General features: G+C 35.6%; 3 protein-coding genes and 1 non-coding gene across 9 annotated transcripts; 2 read left to right on the top strand and 2 right to left on the bottom strand.

Moving 5' to 3' along the window:
* Nucleotides 1-9497: 9497 nt before the first annotated feature.
* LOC110939465 lies at nucleotides 9498-11636 on the top strand. The gene is made up of 2 exons (XM_022181063.2): nucleotides 9498-9692; nucleotides 10775-11636. Exons 1-2 carry the CDS (start codon nucleotides 9581-9583, stop codon nucleotides 11203-11205), a joined length of 543 nt encoding a protein of 180 aa, XP_022036755.1. The 5' UTR covers nucleotides 9498-9580; the 3' UTR covers nucleotides 11206-11636.
* A 624-nt stretch (nucleotides 11637-12260) lies between these two features.
* On the bottom strand, nucleotides 12261-12917 carry LOC110942165 (photosystem I reaction center subunit V, chloroplastic). Its single transcript, XM_022183904.2, has one exon. The coding sequence runs from the start codon at nucleotides 12796-12798 to the stop codon at nucleotides 12376-12378; it is 423 nt and encodes a 140-aa protein (XP_022039596.1). The 5' UTR covers nucleotides 12799-12917; the 3' UTR covers nucleotides 12261-12375.
* Nucleotides 12918-13011: 94 nt separating this feature from the next.
* TRNAW-CCA lies at nucleotides 13012-13083 on the top strand. Its single transcript has one exon. It is a non-coding gene; the product is annotated as a tRNA-Trp (tRNA).
* Nucleotides 13084-14466: 1383 nt separating this feature from the next.
* Nucleotides 14467-19840, bottom strand: LOC110942166 (uncharacterized WD repeat-containing protein C2A9.03). Of its 6 annotated transcripts, XM_035990420.1 has the most exons (12): nucleotides 19762-19828; nucleotides 19536-19572; nucleotides 19083-19100; nucleotides 18954-18996; nucleotides 17558-17725; nucleotides 17384-17470; nucleotides 17155-17289; nucleotides 16956-17066; nucleotides 16348-16439; nucleotides 15981-16086; nucleotides 15786-15872; nucleotides 14467-15077 (listed from the first exon to the last, which is right to left on the bottom strand). In XM_035990420.1, exons 1-12 carry the CDS (start codon nucleotides 19787-19789, stop codon nucleotides 14664-14666), a joined length of 1326 nt encoding a protein of 441 aa, XP_035846313.1. In that variant the 5' UTR covers nucleotides 19790-19828; the 3' UTR covers nucleotides 14467-14663. The 6 variants fall into 6 exon arrangements, with proteins under 6 accessions (XP_035846313.1, XP_022039597.1, XP_035846311.1 ...); XM_022183905.2 differs by having other exon boundaries at nucleotides 18954-19100; nucleotides 19762-19840; XM_035990418.1 differs by having other exon boundaries at nucleotides 18954-19100; nucleotides 19536-19595; nucleotides 19762-19826.
* Between the last annotated feature and the right edge of the window lie 894 nt (nucleotides 19841-20734).

Below are 20734 nucleotides of genomic sequence, written 5' to 3'. Positions count from 1 at the left end.
ACAATGGTGTCCATAAGGCAAAGAACCGCAACCATCAAGTTGTACCCGAAGAAGTTTAGGAAGTAGACGAACATGAAAGTGGCGATGAGTCGTAGAAAGTGGTTTAGTGCGAGTTTCATGAATTTGACTTCACTAAGGGTGGTATCATATTCGGTGAGATAGGTGATGGAGTGGTAGAAGAAGATGGTGATAGCGAATGTCGGGTCGTAAAAGGAGTGAGTAAATGTGAGTTTGAACATGTCGTGTGGATTGTTTTGGATGTTGGGTATGAATGTGTGACCGGCAAAGGTTACAACAAGGGGAAGAATTACGCTTAGCGTGATTTGGGTGAAGATTTTCTTCCATGTGAAGATGGTTTCGAACAAGTGAGTGATAATGTTGATGAGCTTTATGGCTTCCATTGTTATGTTCATGGTTTGGAGAGTGAGTAATAATGTTGATGATCAATGAAATTTGTTCAACATATATTAACAAGCTTAACCATGGTTTGGTGAAATTAACTCAGTCAAAGTAACAACACACATGTTTGCCATTTTGGTTTTGAGATGGTTAACCGGATGAAGTCATATTCTATTCATGCAAGTAGAAAGGCGATTGAGACTTGATCATGTGTAAGCGATTTTATTTGATTTGTTATAGAATCATACTCAATGATATTGTAGGACTAGTAATTGACTAACTTTACTATGTTATTTGATTATTAAATGAGTAAATACAATATTTAAATTTTGGGGTATTGGATTTTAATAATCCCAAGTTTCACTAATTGGCCGGTAATAATCCCAACTTCAAAAATTGCCTATAACAGTCCCAACTTGTAAGATTTTGGCCACCAATGATCCTTGTCTAACTGGGTTATAACCTTGTTGGGCTGGTGACCTGCAACTTATTCCGGCGACTCGTTTTACCCCTGAAACCACCAAACGAGACCACCACCAATCATCTCCGACCTCCTGTAATCTTCTCCACTTCTCAAAAGTTTAAAATTTCCACCATCTACGCAATTCCGGTGACCTGCAACTTATTCCGACGACCTTCTTTACCCCTGAAACCGCCAAAGGAGACCACCACTTGTCATCTCCAACCTCTAGTGACCTTCTCCGCTGCTCAAAACTTCAAAAAACTAACTGGGTTATAACCCAGTTAGACAAGGATCATTGGTGGCTAAAATCTTACAAGTTGGGACTGTTGTAGGCAATTTTTGAAGTTGAGATTATTACCGGCCAATTAGTGAAACTTGGGATTATTAAAATCCAATACCCCTTAAATTTTCACAATGAAGAAATTTTATCACCTTATAAAATAAATAAAAGAATTTCTTAACATTATATACGTATATTTTTATAAACAGTATATTAAGTATAATAATGAAAACAGGAGATATATTTCTAGTTATCATATATAAGGGGCTGTTTGGTAGCCTCTTAATGATCATTCAGATGCTACCTCTTAATGGTTTAAAACCTCTGAATGAATAAGAGGTAACCTCAAGTCTGAATGGTTAATAGATAATCTCTGAATGGTAAATCATCACATGTCACATTCTTCGACCTTCTCATTGGAAAAATTCTTAATGGTTTCATTAAGATGTAGCCTCTAAATGACCATTCAGAGGCTACCAAACAGCCCCTAAGAAATAAAACAAGTTTATATATTTTGTACAAGGTTAATTAAACTTAATAAATGTACGATATGTGTCTAGCATGGTGAATCGGTTCATTGTAAAATGTTACTTAAGCATGTTAACTTTCGAAACACGTCTCGTTTGTTTGGTATTTATACAGTTATTACTATAATTTTTCTTTTTCATTTCTCTAACTCACGAAAGCATAGTAGAGATCCAGAAAATACTTGTAATTATTTATAACCTTTAGTTGGTATTAACAATTGCTTTATTTGTTTTTATTTCCTATTGATTGGAGATTGGAGATAACTTGCTAATTATCTGTTTGACTTGTTAACCGTCCATATTTTAACAAAATAAATTATATTGGACATTTGGACTAATGGTACACTAAAAGATTGGGTTAAAGGGTGAAAGATTGACATGTGGTAAATATTTTGAAATATATTTGTAACCGAGTCAGAGGCGCAACATAGTGGGGGCGGGAGGGGACGTCCGTCACCCGGATTTAGTAGGAATCATGAATATTCTCTTTTATATGGAAGATATCTCCATTTATAGTTATAGACCAAATTACTTTTTGAGTCCCTGTGTCCGGTCCGGTTTTCAAAACGTTTCTCAGAGTGTTAAACCTTTTGATTTTGGACTCAAATAGTTAAAACCACTAAAACACAAGGATTCAAAAAGTAATTTACTCATAATTATATGTGTTCCAATTATTATCACAAATAGCTTCTTGTGTTTTTTATATATGATCTTACATTTTACACGTGAGATGTGTTTGGAGCTTAAAGATCACTCGGGTATCGAGTATCGGTTGCTTATATTAGGGAATGAGTCAGCTTTGACAATATGGGCATATGGCCAAGGGAAAAACGACTTGGATGTTGCTTTGTGAGCATTTATGATAATGATCTTTCAAGATAAGAGTCGTTATAGCTTTTATCAAACTACACTCAGACCACCCGTAGTCGCCGTGTTTCGGCGTTTTCCCCCCAAACACGCCCGAAAACGCCACCACCTCCGCCCCCGTGGGCGTGTTCTTGCTCCAAATCAGTTCCGGCGTGCTATATTCCACGCCCAGCCCCTTTTCTTGTGTCCAATCACCTTCATTTTCCTTTTCGTAAAACCAATCAGATTTTTTTGAGGTTTTTTTTTTATTTAATTTTATTACAAATATAATGCCCCACAATGCTCACATCCCCACTACAGCCATTTTAGAAAACGCCCCATAATGTGCCATTGCTGACTGGGCTGTCCCACATGACGCAAAACGCCCAAGAATGGAGTGTTAACCACTACACATGTTCTCAAACATCTTTCCTACTTAAAATTACTTGCATTAAGCATCTTATATATAGTACTTGACTTGATCACTTACTTTGAATTAAAAAGGTTTGAAATGTTGATAAAATAAGAAAGTTTTCATCAAACTGAAATCTTTTCTGTATAAATCATAAGTGTTATAATTAAAAAGTTCAAATGATGTAAGTTTATATGTCAAGTGTTGATTTACAAGTCTTAACAAACTCGTTTAATGACCGGACCTTGAATGGCAAAGGATGATAATACTTGATTTTGTTTACAGAAAAACTTTGTAAATAATGACAAAACCAATAGTTTTAGCCAATCATAGAACATAGATTTAGATTTTATGTTTTTTCTTAATCATTTAAAAGGGTCGTTTAAGCTATAGGGTGTGTTCATTACCCTCAAGATCACCATAACCCTCCATGTCAACGTCATGTTACTCCACTCTCATCTACCATCCTATATGGTGTGGTCATGTCCCAAACCGCTATCCCCATTTTGTTTAAATTTATTTTGTGTAAAATATATTTAACTGAAAAGGAGGTACATGGTTGCCATAGTTTAATCCATACCAACTATGGTTGTTCTCTAAGGGGGTGGTGTAGCAATCCATAACCCATCCCATGCACCCCATACCCCTTGTCCTTAGGCCATGGGTTATGGGGCTTGGGTTGGGGCGTGGGTTAGGGGAAAACGCCCAAGGCACCACCCCGGGTGGGCTTGGGTTGGGGCGTGGCCCTTGGGGCTTGGGTTTCAAGCCGGGCGTGGGGCGGGGAAAGGGAGCTGACATGGCGGGCTGTGTTTGGCCAAAAGAAAAAAGCCGTTGGGCTAGCCGTTGGCCACCGGCTATATTAAAAAAAAAATCTTCCATTTTTTCACTATAAAACTCACATTTTTCTTCCATTTTTTACCACATTCAACCACATCTTCTATACATCTTCAAATTCTCCTTCTACAAAACGAAAAAATGCATCCTTATAACCGTGCTTATGACCCGACCAACCCGTATGCACTCCAAGAAAGTAATCCTAGCCCACCACCCAATCGTCCAATTCCTCGTCCATTTTTCATACACTCTTCTATGCCCCATGAAGCGAGTTATGCATCGCTTCTTGGGAATCGTTTGCTTACTAACTTCCCACACTCCGATGATTCGATACCTACCCCGTTTACACAATCGCCCATCAACCTTTCACCAACCTCCATCGACCTTTCACAAAATGAAACTGTTCCCAAAACTTAACCACCCAATGATGGTCCTTCCGCATCGAAACCCATCAAAAAGAGAAGTCATGAGAAAAAAACCGAGGCGGATAAAGTAGTTGAAACCGCCAAACGAAAACAACAAAAATGGGTCGTTGCTGAAGAAGTTGCATTGGCGAGGGCTTGGTGTCAACAATCCCAACATTCAACTTTAGGTATTCTTAACCTTTGTTTTTATTAATGGTTATTTTTTATATAACTTTGTAATATATTAATTTTTTTTATTAAAATAGGAAATTCGCAACATCGAACCGCCCTGTGGGAAATCGGTTAGTAGAGTATTCCATGAAGAAATGGGAAGGGAGGCTTATCGTGAAAACGATAGTTTATCCTCAAAGTGGAGCGAGATAAGCACCCAACTTACAAAATTTAGTGGTTTTTTAAATAAAGCAAAGCAAAACCCTAAAAGTGGTGAAACCGAAGCCGACATTTTGACAAATGCAGTGGTCACATTCAAATCAAATGTGCAGACCGACTTCCGTTTCATTAATTGTTGGGAGATTTGTAAGTTCCGTCCAAAGTGGGCGACTATCCCCATTGGTAGCGAAACTAACTCGTCTTCCAAAAGGTCAAGGGCCTCGTCCCAAGCCCAATCTGATGCACGAGATCAAGAGTTTAAGGACCTTTTGGATGATTTACCAAGCCCAAACCGGCCTGAGTATGGAAGAAATGCCTCAAGAAGGCGTGCTCAAAAATCTAGATCTGATACGACATCGCCTTCAGCTGGGAGTTCTAGCTCGCATAGGGGAATATACAGCGAGCAATTGGATGACATTTCATGCAAGTTGGATACATTCAACGTATTCCAACAACAAAGGGCCGAAATACGAATGAGCAAAGAAGCTAGAGATGCCGCCAGAGATGCCCAGAAACAAAAACGGGATGATTTGAAATTTCTATCCCAGCCCATTGATCACCTACAGGGTGACGAGTTAGAACTAGTCTTAGCGTTGAGAGAAGAGATAAAAAACAAATATAAAAGTTAGGATTTTTTTTGTAATTTTCTTTATTTAAAAATATTAAAAAAAATAAATTTGTTGTTTTAAATAATATTCAAATAGCCAGCGGGTCAGCCCAGCGAAACCCACAAACCCACGCCCCAACCCCTGCCCCCACCATACCGTGTTGAATGTGGGTTTAGCCATGTCTGCCACCCAAGCCACGTGTCAACTAATGCCCCAGCCCAAGCCCAACCCCCGCCCCACCATACCCCACAGTCTTATATCAATTCAATATTCATATTCAACTATTTTTGGTATTTTGTTTGAATTATATCCCTTATTTTTTTTCCCTCAAAATTAGGTTTTCATACACACTGTTCACAAATTACAATTCTAGAGTAAATTTTACCATCTATGATCAAGCCATGGACAACAAAGCAAAATTTCTCAACCATTCGAACATCAAGCTTAGTTTAATTTAGCCCAACACTTGTTCTAATATGATTGTTTATAACTCTCATTTTTAACCTTATATCAAAACTTTTTTAGGGCTTGATGAATGAAACGCTCACAATTCATGACATTGGTGCAAACAAGCCCAGCCGAACCGAGTGTGAGCTCTCCTAACCTCGAGCACGCCTTGTTTTAATTTATAAGAGTCCGTGCTTAGCTCGTTTATAATTAAAACTTTTATATAAAACATAATATATATTATTTAGTGTTTTTATAAAAAAAAATTAAATATAATAACTATGATAAGCTTATATTTGGCCTCAAGCTCTCGTCTAAGTTTGACTTGATTTGACCTTTTAACGAGTGTTCAAAGACTGAAAAAATGAAGAATCATCCAAATACCAAATCCTTCAATATCATAACAGGTAATATGTAACTTGCAAAAACAACCATATTAAAAACATCCCCAAATAAAAATATTAAAAAAAGCTCTAATTAAATTTAAACCTTAATATCTTCTTCTTCTTCACCAATTTTGAAAGCTAATTAGCAGCTGGAAATGGTTGACGGATGAATCTTATCACATGAACAATCTGAAACACGAACGTAGGCAAGAACAGAACACCAAACAATCTTCCGAGATCCCACATCGGCGGCATCATTTCCTCATCAACCTTCGTGATTAACGGAGTCATAACCAACGCATTAACCAAATACCCACCCAATACCTTCAGAAACACCGTTTCTACATCTGCCCATGCTTCCACCGGTTTAATCAGAGCTAATTGGATAACAATCAGCAACACGAACACCCCCACAAGATACGTGTGCAGAACAGCATACCACACAACGTAGATAGTCAACACGATGGTGTCCGTAAGCCCAACAACGGCAATCATCAAGTTATCGCCGAAGATGGTTACGAAATACACGAACAGGAAGGTGAGGATGAGTCGTAGAAGGAGGTTTAGTACGAGTTTTGCGAGTGTGACGTCGTGACGGAAGGTGTTATTGTTGTTGTTATCAGATGCGGGAGTGAGGTATGCAGCCCAGATGTGATAAGAGAAGAAGATCATGGTGGAAATGATGAGGTCTGAAGCTGGGTGAGTGAAAGTGAAAGTGAAGATGATCTGGTCATTTGGATTCTTTAGGAGATTGGGTGAGAAAGTGTGAGCGATGAAGATGAATGTGAGAGGGAGGGAGAGAGTGAGGGTGATTTGGGTGAAGAAGATGTTGACCCATGTGAAGAAATGTGTGAAGAGGTTCGTTGATTTCAATGGTATTTCCATGGTGGAATGAATTTGCAGAAGGGGAAGGGGATGATAGGAAATTAGAAGAAATCTGTTTGTTTGTTGAATATATTTATTAACAACCTTAGTTAACCATGGTAAGGTAAAATTAACACAGTTAAAGTTAAAATACCACAAGTTTTTTTGTCGTGGAATGGAACGGTGCATTTGCTTAATTGGATATAATTTATTTATTTTCGAAAAGTTTAAGTATTTTGTGACTTTTAAAATCAATTAAATTCATTCAAAATCTGCATGAGTTTTAAATCCTTGCACACATTTTATCATATGTATTTTGCTAAATATCTTGTTTCATCAACCATTTCCCTTGTTTCATACTTGAATGTTAACGTGATGCTGAGATAGAGGGACATCATCTAAAGACTTGACTACTCCCATACCGAGTAGCTTAATATATGGCTTGCACACACAAAATAAGTAACCAACATTCCCTCCTCAAAATCTAAAACATCAAATTTTTACCAAACATATGTATGCTATGCATGCATGGAAGCATGTGAAAAGCAAACGGATGGAGTATGCACATGTATATGTATGTATGTATGTTATGAACCTCTAGAATAAGTTAAAAACGTGACACCAATTCTTTCACCAAAATAGATACTTTACACACCATTGCAAACCCTTCTTTGACTACCTCATATAGTCATATGGATACCCATTTCCCCACACTCACACCCTCGAACCTAATACCCATTTACCATTTTCAGATTAAAAAGGAAGAGAAAAAATTGTTAGACAAAGTATCAAACATCTTATGTCAACAGCCCTAAAGTCCTAAACCCAAAAATATATATTTTAATAACCAGGCCTCTTAACCTTCACACATAAGAAAAAGATGGAACAATACAACGGGTTGCAAATGAATTTTATGATAGCTTTAGACAAGAGACACATGCACGTGAAAAAAACAACAACAACTAAAAGCAAAATAATAGACCCACCAAAAAAAATAGCCCAGCAGATTCGAACCAGGGCATATATAACATGAATAAAAAGTACCTTAACCACCGGACCAAAACGGCTGATGCTAAACAAGAGTTAAGTTCTTGTAAAATAAAGTAAATGTACGAAACGTACGAATTGGGGGAAAAAGCAAAAAGTGGCGGTGTCATTTTGGTAATTATCAGCAACTTCAAAATTAATCTACTATTACTCTAGTAGATTAATTTTGAGCTTCTGTAGAGTAATTTTGTAAATGTTCATGTAGAGTAATTTTGGTCGTGTAGGGTAATTATCAAAATTGTAGTGTAATTATCAAAATTACACCCCCCCCCCACCCTCCAAAAACCCAAAAAAAACCTAAACCATTGTAAATGTTCATGTAGAGTAATTTTGGTTGTGTAGGGTAATTATCAAAACTGTAGGGTAATTATCAAAATTACACTAACCCCCCCCCCCCAACTAAAAGCTAAAAACTAAACCATAAAGCTAAACCACATAACTAAATGCTAACAAAATTACTCTACAAGACATTTTCCAAAATTACTCTACATAAGTCAAAATTACTCTACTAGAGTAATTTGATAATTACCCTACATTTCCCAAAATTACTCTACAGATACTCAAAATTACTCTACAAATGCTCAAAATTACTCTACAAGACACTTTTTGCTTTTTCCCCAGTAATATTGAAGTTGCTGATAATTACCAAAATGACACCGCCACTTTTTTGCTTTTTCCCCTAATTTGTACGTTTCGTACGTTAATTTTATTTCCATTTGATCCTTTACCTGCTAAACAAATCCCACACAAATACCATATATACTCGGATTAAAATGGCAAGTGCACCGCTGTCCACCCACTCTTTATTGGGTTCATCTATTGATAGAATGCACAAAAGTTGTTGATACATTGGCAAACATGACTCATATCTTTTTGACCCGTAAAAAAATCACCTGTTTTGACATGAACCCTTTTACAACCTAAAAAGAAGGATAAATAAGATTCAAACACTTCTCATTAAAAAAGAAACAAAAATCCTATTACAAATATGTGATTGACCTGAGTAATTCATAATAATTATCTTGAGCATAAATTATTGTGAAATACAAGAATAAGTCAGAAACCACAAGTAATATTTGGAATATGAAAATTATAAATTATTTGAAAATACTTAAACATAATTATTCATTTTAAAAAGTATTAAAATCATAGGTTTTAAAATTATTGATAACTGTTGTTAAAAAAACGTTTAAGTATTTTTTTTATTCATCAATCTTGAATTTTAGTTAATATTAATATTAATATTAATATTAATAGTATAATATTATTAATAATAATTATTAATTAGAATTAGATATTAATTAAATATATTATTAATGATTTGAGGAAGAAAATGTGATGGAGCTTTTTTATTAGAATTATATTTTGTTATAGAATATTCAAATAAGTATTATTATTATTATTATTATTATTATTATTATTATTATTATTATATAAAAAAAAGAAAAAGGTTGACAGCACATGTTTATGAACATCCATGTGGCGCCTGTGCATCTCTCCACGTTGAATTCACCCCACAGTCATGAAACTATCTCAGATTTTCTTCATCCTATTATTATGTGTTCTTCTGGGGTTTCCGATTTCATTTTTAAAAATCACCATGAATACTACTTCAATGCTCCTTGTTTATTATATGTTCATCCTCACTACTCAATTCTAACTCTCATTCCGCAATGGAAATCGAACATGATGATGACGATGAAAACCTGATCAGCGAAAACGAACAAGATCTTTTGACGGTTTCTATGATGAAACTTCATTCTGCACAGGATGCCTTTAAGATTGGTAACATAACATCTCCATCCATCACCGGTTTCGTTTATATGGTTAATCGAATCCAATAATTTTATTATCTAACTTTTTCAAACTTATAAATCCGATTGGATTAATAAGCATAAATTTTGGATTTGGTCCACAACTTTCATAAACTACATGGTAGTTTGCATTTTGTAACACATTTAGTACTTAACTTTACCAAAAGTCACATGGATGGTCCCTGTTGTTTGCACTGCACTTTGTAACGCATTTAGTCTCTAACTTAGACATGCTGAAACTTAAGATTTGTTGGTCGTGGACTAAATGTGTTAATACGTGCAAGCTTTAAGGACAGTACTTTTGGAAAGCTGGGGACAAAATCCAAAGTACTTTTGGAAAGCTGGGGACAAAATCCAAAGTTTTGGTAAACCACACGACCATTGCTCGGATTAATAGTTATAATTTTCAAATACTTCAAAGATTTTGACCAATTTTGATTGATTTTTTTTACTGCCTTTGACTGATCACCGATCATGGATTTTAGGTCCGATTAGGTTAGAAATATAGGCAAATGATCAAATACAAATAATCTTAACATACTAAACATACAAATTGAAGGAAAACTCAAAAAGACAAGGTGGCATTTTTGTAATTACCACCAACTATCAAAGTTACTATACAAATGTGAACTCAACCAAAAATATCTAAAAAAATATAATTTTTTTTTAACATTTTTTATTAAAAAATCGCTACATTTTGTTAGCAATTTTTTATTTTTTTTTTTGCTGCTACGAAAAGTAGCGATTTTTTAATAAAAAATGTTAAAAAAAAATTATATTTTTTTAGATATTTTTGGTTGAGTTCACATTTGTATAGTAACTTTGATAGTTGGTGGTAATTACAAAAATGCCACCTTGTCTTTTTGAGTTTTCCTTCAATTTGTATGTTTAGTATGTTAAGATTATTTGTACAAGAACTTTACCCTAGAAATATAATAAAAATAAATTAGTAGACAATTAATCTCGATTTTTACAACACTGTGTTTAAGTAATGATACCTTTTCAAGCAACAATTTGGTGCTTAATGATCCGCAAATAAAACCTGATCTGCAGAAGTGCAAAAACTAAAGAATGTTGGAAAAGATGATCACAATAATTCAGCTGATCATAGCATCGAAACGGGATCGAAACAAAACAGGGACTTGAAAACCGAACTCGACGAACTGATGAAGCAAAAGATAGAGGTTGAAGTGCAGCATGTAGCAATATCGAAAGCAATCGAACACTGGAATGTAGAATATGAAGTGATGGTGGAGGAACAAAAGAAGGTGTTATTAGAACAAGTGGAGATGATGAAGAAGCTTGAAGATGCAGAAGAAAAAGCTATGGAGTTAAAGATGCAAGCTGAAAAGTTGCAGGTGACATGTGAAGAAATTTTGGAAAAGGAACAAGTGTGGGAAGCAAGGAATATGGTATGGATATTTTGTGTTAAGTTGATGTTATTGTTTGTTTTACTTGTGTTTTTCTTCTTTTTTGGTGTCTAGATGTTGCATTCTTTTATGTTTTGCTTTAGTTTTGTTGTAGGGTTGAATCAGTTTTAGTGTTTCCATTATATAAAAAAAGTTTTTTTTTTTTTTTTTTATTTTTTTTTTTAAGTCTTTTAGCAAAAGCATATCTAATGGGGTTGCATTGACCAATCAAATAGTGTCAAATGTCATTCATCAACCAAATATGTAAAGTGTAGGATTAGCCATCTCAACCATTTAACCGTCTCAGCCGCCTCGCAAAAAGTGTAGGCTTAGCCGTCTCTGGCATTCAGTTGTTTCGGCCACCTCGAAAAATGTAGGCTTCGCTATCTTAGTCTTAAGCCGTTTTTAACTTGTATGATATGTGATTATCGAATACTCGAGGGATTATATCGGATAGCGCATAAATGAGTATTTGGTCAGGCGGAGACTTAAGGGTAAAGGACGGATGCAACGAAAAAAGCTACAACTATGACGCAACCGAAGAGATAGGCCAACAAGACTTAAATAACAAGAAAACTATCGTCAAAAAATAGTACTCGCGACAAATCTAAGGCCATGATCACTAGGCACGACAGCAGACTTGTGACGACTAGACTTATGACTTTCATAGTTCGAGGACGCCAAGAGGATAAAAAACAAAACACAACCTTTATATATGTATATACAACACATCTAGGATATAGGAAGAAATTCACAATTGAGTGAACTTCCGTTTTGTTCCCTGTGGTTTGGTCACTTTAACGGTTTTGCCCCAAACCTTTAAAAATAGCCATTTTACTCCCTGATGTTTTGGTTTTGTTGCCAGTTTGCTCCCTGCGGGGAGCAAAATGGAAAAACAAACAATTTGGATGGAGTTAGAGGCGGGGAGCAAACTGGCAAAAAAACCGAAACATCAAGGAGTAAAATGGCTATTTTTAAAGGTTTGGAGCAAAACCGTTAAAGTGAGCAAACCACAGGGAGCAAAACGGAAGTTTACTCTTCACAATTTGAAGCAAAGTAACAAACTGTAAAAGTTGTATGACAAGTCTTTGGTTAAAGATTAGTTTATTGATATTTCACACTTTCATTAATATTGGCAAATCTCATTAGAAATCATATAAGATATATTTCATAACCATAAACACATAATGTCAAAAACATATATATGGTCCAATATACATCAAATCCAAAACCACATAACCAAACTTAATTAAAAAAGTTAGGATCATAACCATTGCTAGAGGTAGCCAAAATATAGTAAGCCACAATATGTCCAATGGAACCCCATGCAAGAACATCAACAATATTAAACCCGACCGGATCATTCGACTTCAAAAGACTAACATACTCCTTAGCCCTTGTATCTCCAGCCTCAAAATGAGTGACACCATTTTGCTCAGGCAATCCTTGCTTAGCCACATTCTCCCTTTGAAAATTAAAAAACACAAACCGTCCCAAAAAGAGCGATAAACCGGTGCTCAAACTGATCACCAAAGAAGTGTTGAGCTCTGACTTGATGATCTTGCAGTTGAAGTTTCTCTTTGGGGATATGGTCAAGGTGGGCTTGGTGGGCTTGTTAAGTGGCCTTAGACCTTGGAAAGTTGGTGCAGATAACAAGGTGGAGGCCATAGTGGTGAACTTGTTCAAGAATGAAGATGAAGATGAGGTTTGAGGGGATGATGTATTGGAGGAGAATAATATTATTGTGAGGAGGGAAATGATGTGGGAAGGATTTTTGGGTGATTATGTGGTGATGTTTTATTGGATGTTTTTGGATCAGAATCTAGTTTTGTAGATAAAGGTTGTGTATAAATTATATAAATAATGGAAAGTTATCAGCAAGGATCCTTGGCGCAATGGTAGCGCGTCTGACTCCAGATCAGAAGGTTGCGTGTTCGATTCACGTAGGGTTCAATTCCCTTTAATTTTTTCCATTTTCTCCATTTCTAGGTAATAATTCTTTTATTTATATACAGGAGATAAGGAAGAATAAAAAAAAACAGTATTTTTATTTGCATTTGTAATTATTTTCTTTTATTGAAATTATCACACAATCAAGTTTTCTCAAGTGTGTAGTGAATTCACTTTCATCTAAATGGTATTAACTTTCATCGGTGTTCCAATTTTATGTAAATTTTTATAGAATTTTAGTATTTTTTTAGTTTAAGTGAGAAAAGAAACATACATGAATCTTACTTACACTCATAATCATTTTTCAGATGGTTGCAACTTGCAAGTATAATGAAGCTTCATAACTTTTAGATACAAGTCATATTGGAAAAATAATAATTATTAAATTATCTGGATTTCATATATGTTCCATTTGACTCACTTAATTCTGAATTTGTTTTAACACATATATATAAAATAATTACATAAGTAGGGCTGCAAACGAACCAAACGTTCGGCGAACAGTTTGTGAACCGTTCGGCAGAAAGTTCGTTCGTGTTCGTTCCTTTATTAAACAAATTAACACGAACAAGAAATTCCGTTTGTTTAGTTAAATGAACAAACATAAACAGAGGTCACGTTCGCTCATTTATGTTCGTGAACGTTTGCTAACGTGTTCGATAGTTCATTATTTTTTCTTAGTTTTTATATTTTATTTAAATTAAATAATTTAAAATTTTTACAAATAAAATATGTAATAATTGTCAGTGTATTATATCTTCAGCTCATAAACTCTTGTTTGTGTTTGTTTGTTTCCATTTGTGTTCATCAACGTTCATTTTCGTTCGTTGCCTAAAATTAACAAACACAAACGAACACGAAAAAGTTCATTTCCTTCTCAAACGAACACGAACTAATATCTCGTCCGGTAAGTGTTCATGAACACTTCATGAACACATATATTTCTTAACAAACGAACACGAACATGGTCTTGTTTGTGTTCGTTTGGTTCGTCTGCATCCCTATGCATAGGAATGAAATAAAGTTGAGTGACAAAAAAATGTTGACTTTAATGAAACACTTGAGAAACTTGGTCACTGTTCTATTAAAGTTACCCCTATTCTTTTATTAAAAAAAAATACATTAGAAAAGATTAAAAAAGCCGTATAATTGGGACTTGACGAGGTTTGTCACAGGACTGCGAGTGGCACCCGAGTTGCTCAACAACAATATTGTAACGCCTCCGACAAGACCATAGCACTGTCCGTTTTCACCACTTGGTCACAACTTTGTTTGATGACTAATGAGTATAATAAGGGTGCCACAAAATTACCCCTGCCTAAGCACACTATCACATATCTCGCTAAAATACAAGAGCGGCATTGGGTTTAAACATAAACTCCACAGTTAGCGCGATAGATTGATGGTATTATCAGAACGAGCGACATATTATGAAATTCTCGTATGAAAGAGCCCGACCATGTAAATGTGTTGTAACATATAACCCCTAACAATGATTTCATGGCCAGTTTCTTTGCTAGCTTCTGTACATCTTTCCATTCTACATATGTTACACAACTTCTATGGTATAATCGAAAACCATGTCAAATTAGAGAATCCAAGTAAAAATGTTTGCGCCTCCGTCCCAACTCCAGTAGGCTGCCATACGTACGGTCCCAAACACCAATAAAAAGCGATTCTGTATCAGGACTAAAAGACGTACCCGATATCTCACCAAAGAAATCGATTTCTTGCTCCTTTTCATAACCACTATTAACATCAAACACATGTACAAAGTCAGCCGGTTCAGCCATGGCCATGAACCGACCGTCGGATGAGTAACGGATAGATCTAATGGCTCCTATGTTTCCCTTGAGAGCTGTTACTGATTTTGACAGGTTTCGTATGTCCCAAACTCTGCAGGTTTTGTCTTGGTTCCCTGTTGCGAAAGTTTGACCATCGGGATGCCATGCTGATGCAAATGAGAAATCCAAGTGTCCGAATAATGACGCGACTGTCTGCAAACATTCCGCAAAGTTCATAACTTATATTTTAGAAAAAGGGTGAAAAAGATTTCCACCCGTAAAAAGCAACCCCCGATTCAAAATGTTTCATCGTAAATTTTAGAGTAATATGCCATTTTCGTCGCTGAGGTTTGGCCAGTTTTGCGACTTTCGTCCAAAAGTTTGTTTTTCGCATCTAGATCCAAAAGATTTGAAATCTTGTCATTTTCACCGGCTCGTTAACTCCATCCAATTTTCTCTGTTAAGTCAGGGGTATTTCCGTCTTTATTGTTAACTTAAAGGGCACTTCAGTCCTTTTCTGGGGTATTCGGTCTTTTTACATAACGTGTAAAACACCGAATTGCCCTTTAAGTTAACAAAAAGACGTAAATACCCCTGACTTAACGAAGAAAAAATGGATGGAGTTAACGAGCCGGATGAAAATGGCAAGATTTCAAACCTTTTGGATCCATATGCGAAAAAACAAATCTTTGGACGAAAGTCGCAAAATTGGCCAAACCTCAGGGACGAAAATGGCATTTTAATCTAAATTTTAATCAGAGTTATTGGCACGTCACTTTCTATGACTTGATAACCTATTAAATCAAAATCTTTTGAAGTTGGAAGGTTTTTATCAAATATTTTGATGTCTAATGGTTTTTGTTGCAGAATTTATTTACAAGTCATCATAGTAAAAGTTATCAAACGGTAAATATAATTTACCTTTCCTGAACGAGAGTCCACCAACAGTCCCACCGGGTTATCTCCCACGACAATAAGAAGCTTACCATCGGGGCTAATAGAAGTATGCTGCATATGTAAACAATAAATCAAGTTACATTACGTGTATATGTGAATGTGTCTGTGTGCGTGTGTGTGTGTGTGTGTGTGTGAGAAAGAGAGAGAGAGAGAGAGTACGTTTACTGGCCAAGGAAAACGGAAGTGCTTAGTCATTTGAAAATTTTCCATATCGAATTCTCTGACGCCGCAATCATTGTTTGAAGCTGTGAAATGCATTGCACCACTGCACCACAACAATTAAAAAATAAAACAAAAAAATACAGAGTAAAATCAAAAATGCCATTTTCGTCCCTGAGGTTTGGCCAGTTTTGCGACTTTCATCCAAAGGTTTGTTTTTTCGCACCTTTTGGATCCAGATGCGAAAAAAGAAACCTTTGGACGTAAGTCGCAAAACTGGCTAAACCTCAGGGACGAAAATGGCATTTATTAAAGACAGTTTACAATCATAAACTTAATTTCACCTCAAGAAACCAGAACCAGATACCTTGGAGTAGTATAAATGTCAAGAGCATTAGTAATAGCATTTTCATCGTAAGTTGTCCTAGAGCAGTAGCAAACTCCAGGTCTATCTAAATACTGCACTTAATAACAAAAAAAAAAAAAAATCATGTTTCAATCACCTCAATATAACATATAAAGAACCCCGTGGTTTACCAAACTTTTGGATTTGGTCCCAAGCTTTCCAAAAATACACAGATGGTCCCTGTGGTTTGCATTTTGTAACACATTTAGTAACTTTTTCCAAAAGTACAAAGATGGTCCCTGTGGTTTGCACTTCGTAATGCATTTAGTCCCAATCCCTAACCCTAACCTGAACATGCTAAAACCTTCAGATTTGTTGGTTGGGGACTAAATGTGTTACAAAGTGCAAACCACATGGACCATCTGCGTACTTTTGGAAAGCTAGGGACCAAATCAATTTTTTTAGTAAACGAGAGGGACCATCTGTTTACTTTACTCTATGAAGAATAAGTAAACGCTGAACATCAAGAGATTGGTGTTTTTTTTTCCAAAAAGGATCTCTCTATATAATATAAGAAACCAAGCATACGACTACAAAATTTTATAAAATCATAATTACGAAAATATTACCTTGCATATAAGTTCTCCTTGAAATCCACCAGCAACAAGCAAATTATCTTTTATTGCCATTGTGCTAACTTGCGTCTGAGTAAATCCCTCTAGCAGACTTCCAGGGTGCTTCTGCATACCAAATTTTTTAACGCGATCTGTTAATATTCAAATGACATGAAGACGTTACAAAAAAGAAGAAAAAGCTTGAAACACTCACCTCACATGGTGCCACGTGTCCTGAGACGTTAAGGACTTCAGTCTTGACGCTTTTTAAGGAAGACCAATGGAAGACAGAGAAATGTGACATTAAGTAGACATCATGTTTTGATGTAGCCCATACTAGGTTTCTCAACTAAATCAAGAAACACAATTATCAAACAGTCGATAACAAATGACACGTATAATGATATAAACCTAAGTATGTGTAAAACATGCAAAAATCAAACCTGAAAATGAAGAATCGTTGATCTAGCAGATCTTGAATTCTGTCTAAAGTCATAAAACAAGCCCGTTTTGTTCGTAACTTTGCATGCCTGTTCAATATAACTATGTTCAATACGGCTGATAACCATAATAGATACAGATAACTTAAAGCAAATAACTGATTACAAATAACTAACCTTCTCTGAACCCTCTCCAGAGTGAGGGATATTTTCGTAATTCTTGTACTGTTCTAGTCTAGTTTGCCGATATTTTTCCCTAGTGATGCTGAGCCGTTCCCATTGAATACCTTGAATGTCCTTGCCTCTTCTTGCTTGAGCAGCGGAAGTATCTTGCAGCTTATTACTCTAGAGTATAGTCGAAGTTATTAGTCGGTATAATAAAGATCTGGAATAAAATCACAAATAGTAACCAAGTTTCTTCACTGTTTAATAATAAAGCCATTCAAACTTTTTTCTAACTAGAAAACTACTCATGTTTAAATATTGTTCCATTATTATTTAAATTGAATGACCTAAATGGCACAATTGTGAAACTTGATTATTGATTAACGTACTTTCTTCGCAGTTACCTCCTACTTCATGTTAAACTTGAAAAAAAATAATCACTATATATTAACCAAGTTTCTTATTTGCTTGGTTTTAAAAAGCGAGAAGCGCACAAAAGCGACAAGGTCTAAAACCGAGACGCGAAGCGCAAAAGCGCACCGTATTTTTTACCCGAGGCGCAAATAATAATTGAAAATTTATATATTTCCTATAGGTTTCTAGCATCATTTACCCAGTATTTTGAGAAAAGTGAGCTTTATATATGTTTTAATATGGAAATTACATACATATACAACTTGAAAAGAATGTTGTACAACAATTTGCTGCACAAAAATATGGGAAATACATGAGGCGCGCGCCTCAGGGTCACTTTTTGGCCAAGAAGTCGCGCCTCATGTGCACTTTTTTAAACCAGGCGTATTTGTTCAATTTAGGTCACATAACTTTAACATTTTTAAAATAAATGACAATGGAACGATATCAAAACTTGAATAGTTTTCGTGGTTAGAAAAAAGTTTGACTGACTTTAGTGGAACACTGAAACACTTGGTTACCGTAATAGCCATTAGGCGGCATATTCCGCTTATTGTATCTCAACTTCAAATCATTAACAAAACTTCAATAAAAGGACTTAGAGTTAAATGCCGTTTTAGTCCCTGTAGTTTGGGCCATTTTGCCAGTTTAGTCCAAAGGTTTCATTTTTAACCTGTGGGTCCAAAAAGGTTTCACAATTGCCATTTTAGTCCACTGGGTTAACTTCATCCATTTTTTCTGTTAACGAGAAGGCCAATTCGGTCATTTTGTACGTAATTCTGTTAACTAAAAGGGCAATTCAGCCATATAAAATGACCGAATTGGCCTTCTCGTTAACAGAAAAAATGGATGAAGTTAACCCGGTGGACTAAAATGGCAACTGTGAAACCTTTTTGGACCCACAGGTTAAAAATGAAACCTTTGGACTAAACTGGCAAAATGGCCCAAACCACAGGGACTAAAATGGCATTTAACTCAAGGACTTGAAACAAACCATGTAATCGTATTCATCGACATCAGAGTCCGAGCCAGCGCCTCTGCCATGAAGCTCATAATCCATGTTATCATCATCATCATCTATATCTTCCATTTCATATTCATCAGCCATATATTCATCATCTACCTGGTAATTTGACATAATCTACACAACAACAACAACACAAATTCAGAATCTCTTATATTAACACATAATCAAACCCTAGGGGTAAACTTGTAATTTCAAATCCATCAACAACAATCAGCTTCAAACAAACAATCTCAAATTCATCATTTCAACACATAATCAAAAGTTCAAAACCCTAGGGGTAAACTAGTAATTTTGATCCATCAACAACAACCAGTTTCAAACAAACAATCTCAAATTCAACAGAAAATTACAGCAAAAGCAAGCGATTTGAGCCTGTCAACTCGAATTATGATTTTTAAAAGATTAGACGTCGAGGAAACCCTAATTTCAGAACCTATACGTACATATATCAATATATTCATGTGATAACAGATAATTACAGCAAATTTCAGCACAAATGAAGGATGATGATGCAAAACATGCGAGAAATAAAGGTGAAAGAAGACGAACCTTGGTGAAATTGGAGGATGAAAGCGTTGATGAGAGTCTGCATAAACGGAATTAAGGTATCTGCGTGAGAAATATGAATATAATTATGATGAGCAGCAGAAGTAATCTGAAAACATATAGAGACAGAATATATGTATGTATGTATATTAAAAGAAAAGTGGTTGGGGAACCCGACATAAAAGAAAAGGGGGATTGAGGAGGAGGGAGGGGAGGAAAGGGACGTGACCTTCATTCATGATTTGTTTATCTACCATTCACCAAACCCGCCTGAATATAACCCTCCACCCCCACCACACCAACAACCGTTCCTTCACCTCCCTTATTTTATTATATAAAAAAATATGCATTTTGGTTTAGATTTTTTTAGCGTGATATATATATATATAGGGGAAGGTTCATTGGGAACACTTAAAAATTGGGGAACAGCGGGGAACCGGCTCAAACGAACTCCGATTGGACTCATTCCAGCGGCGTTGGAACCGGCTCGTCGAACCCTAACTAAGATCTTTTAACCCTAAACCCTAAATCCTAACTCCTAAACTCTAAACCCTAAAGCTAAAAAATAAGGCTAAAACCTAAGATAAACCGTACAATCTAAACTATAAACCCTAAAAACTAAACCCTAAAGGCTAAACCCTAAGCTAAACCCTAAAGCTAAACCCTAAAGCTAAACCCTAAACCCTAAAGCTAAACCCTAAACACTAAATCTAAACCCTAAAGCTAAACCCTAAAGCTAAACCCTAAAGAAAAACCCTAAAAGCCAAACCCTAATATATTTAGGGTTTAGGGGTTATGATTTAGGGTTCAGGGTTAAAAGATCCTAGTTAGGGTTCGACGAGCCGGTTCCAACGCAACTGAAATGAGTCCAATCGGAGTTCGTTTGAGTCGGTTCCCCGCTGTTCCCCACTTTTTAAGTGTTCCCCAATGAACCTCACACTATATATATATATATATATATATATATATATATATATGTGAAGGTAGAGGATTCTGTAAAAAGTGAGACTTGTGTGAGAATGTGAGAAATAATTTGGGAATGACAAGTGTCCTTTATCGTAATTAATTTAAAAGGGTATATTAGTAATTTGACATTTTTATCATTTAATTGATTTCCAAGAATAACTGCCAAAAAAAAAACTGGCGATTAGTTTTTTTAGGATTTGAATCGAATTTTGAATTAGGACAAATTTTAGGAAACA

The sequence above is a fragment of the Helianthus annuus genome, chromosome 5, assembly GCF_002127325.2.
Source record: "Helianthus annuus cultivar XRQ/B chromosome 5, HanXRQr2.0-SUNRISE, whole genome shotgun sequence".
NCBI classification, from domain to species: domain Eukaryota; kingdom Viridiplantae; phylum Streptophyta; class Magnoliopsida; order Asterales; family Asteraceae; genus Helianthus; species Helianthus annuus.
The sequence above is the reverse complement of the archived record's forward strand: the minus strand, read 5'-3'. Positions and strand labels throughout refer to the sequence as shown.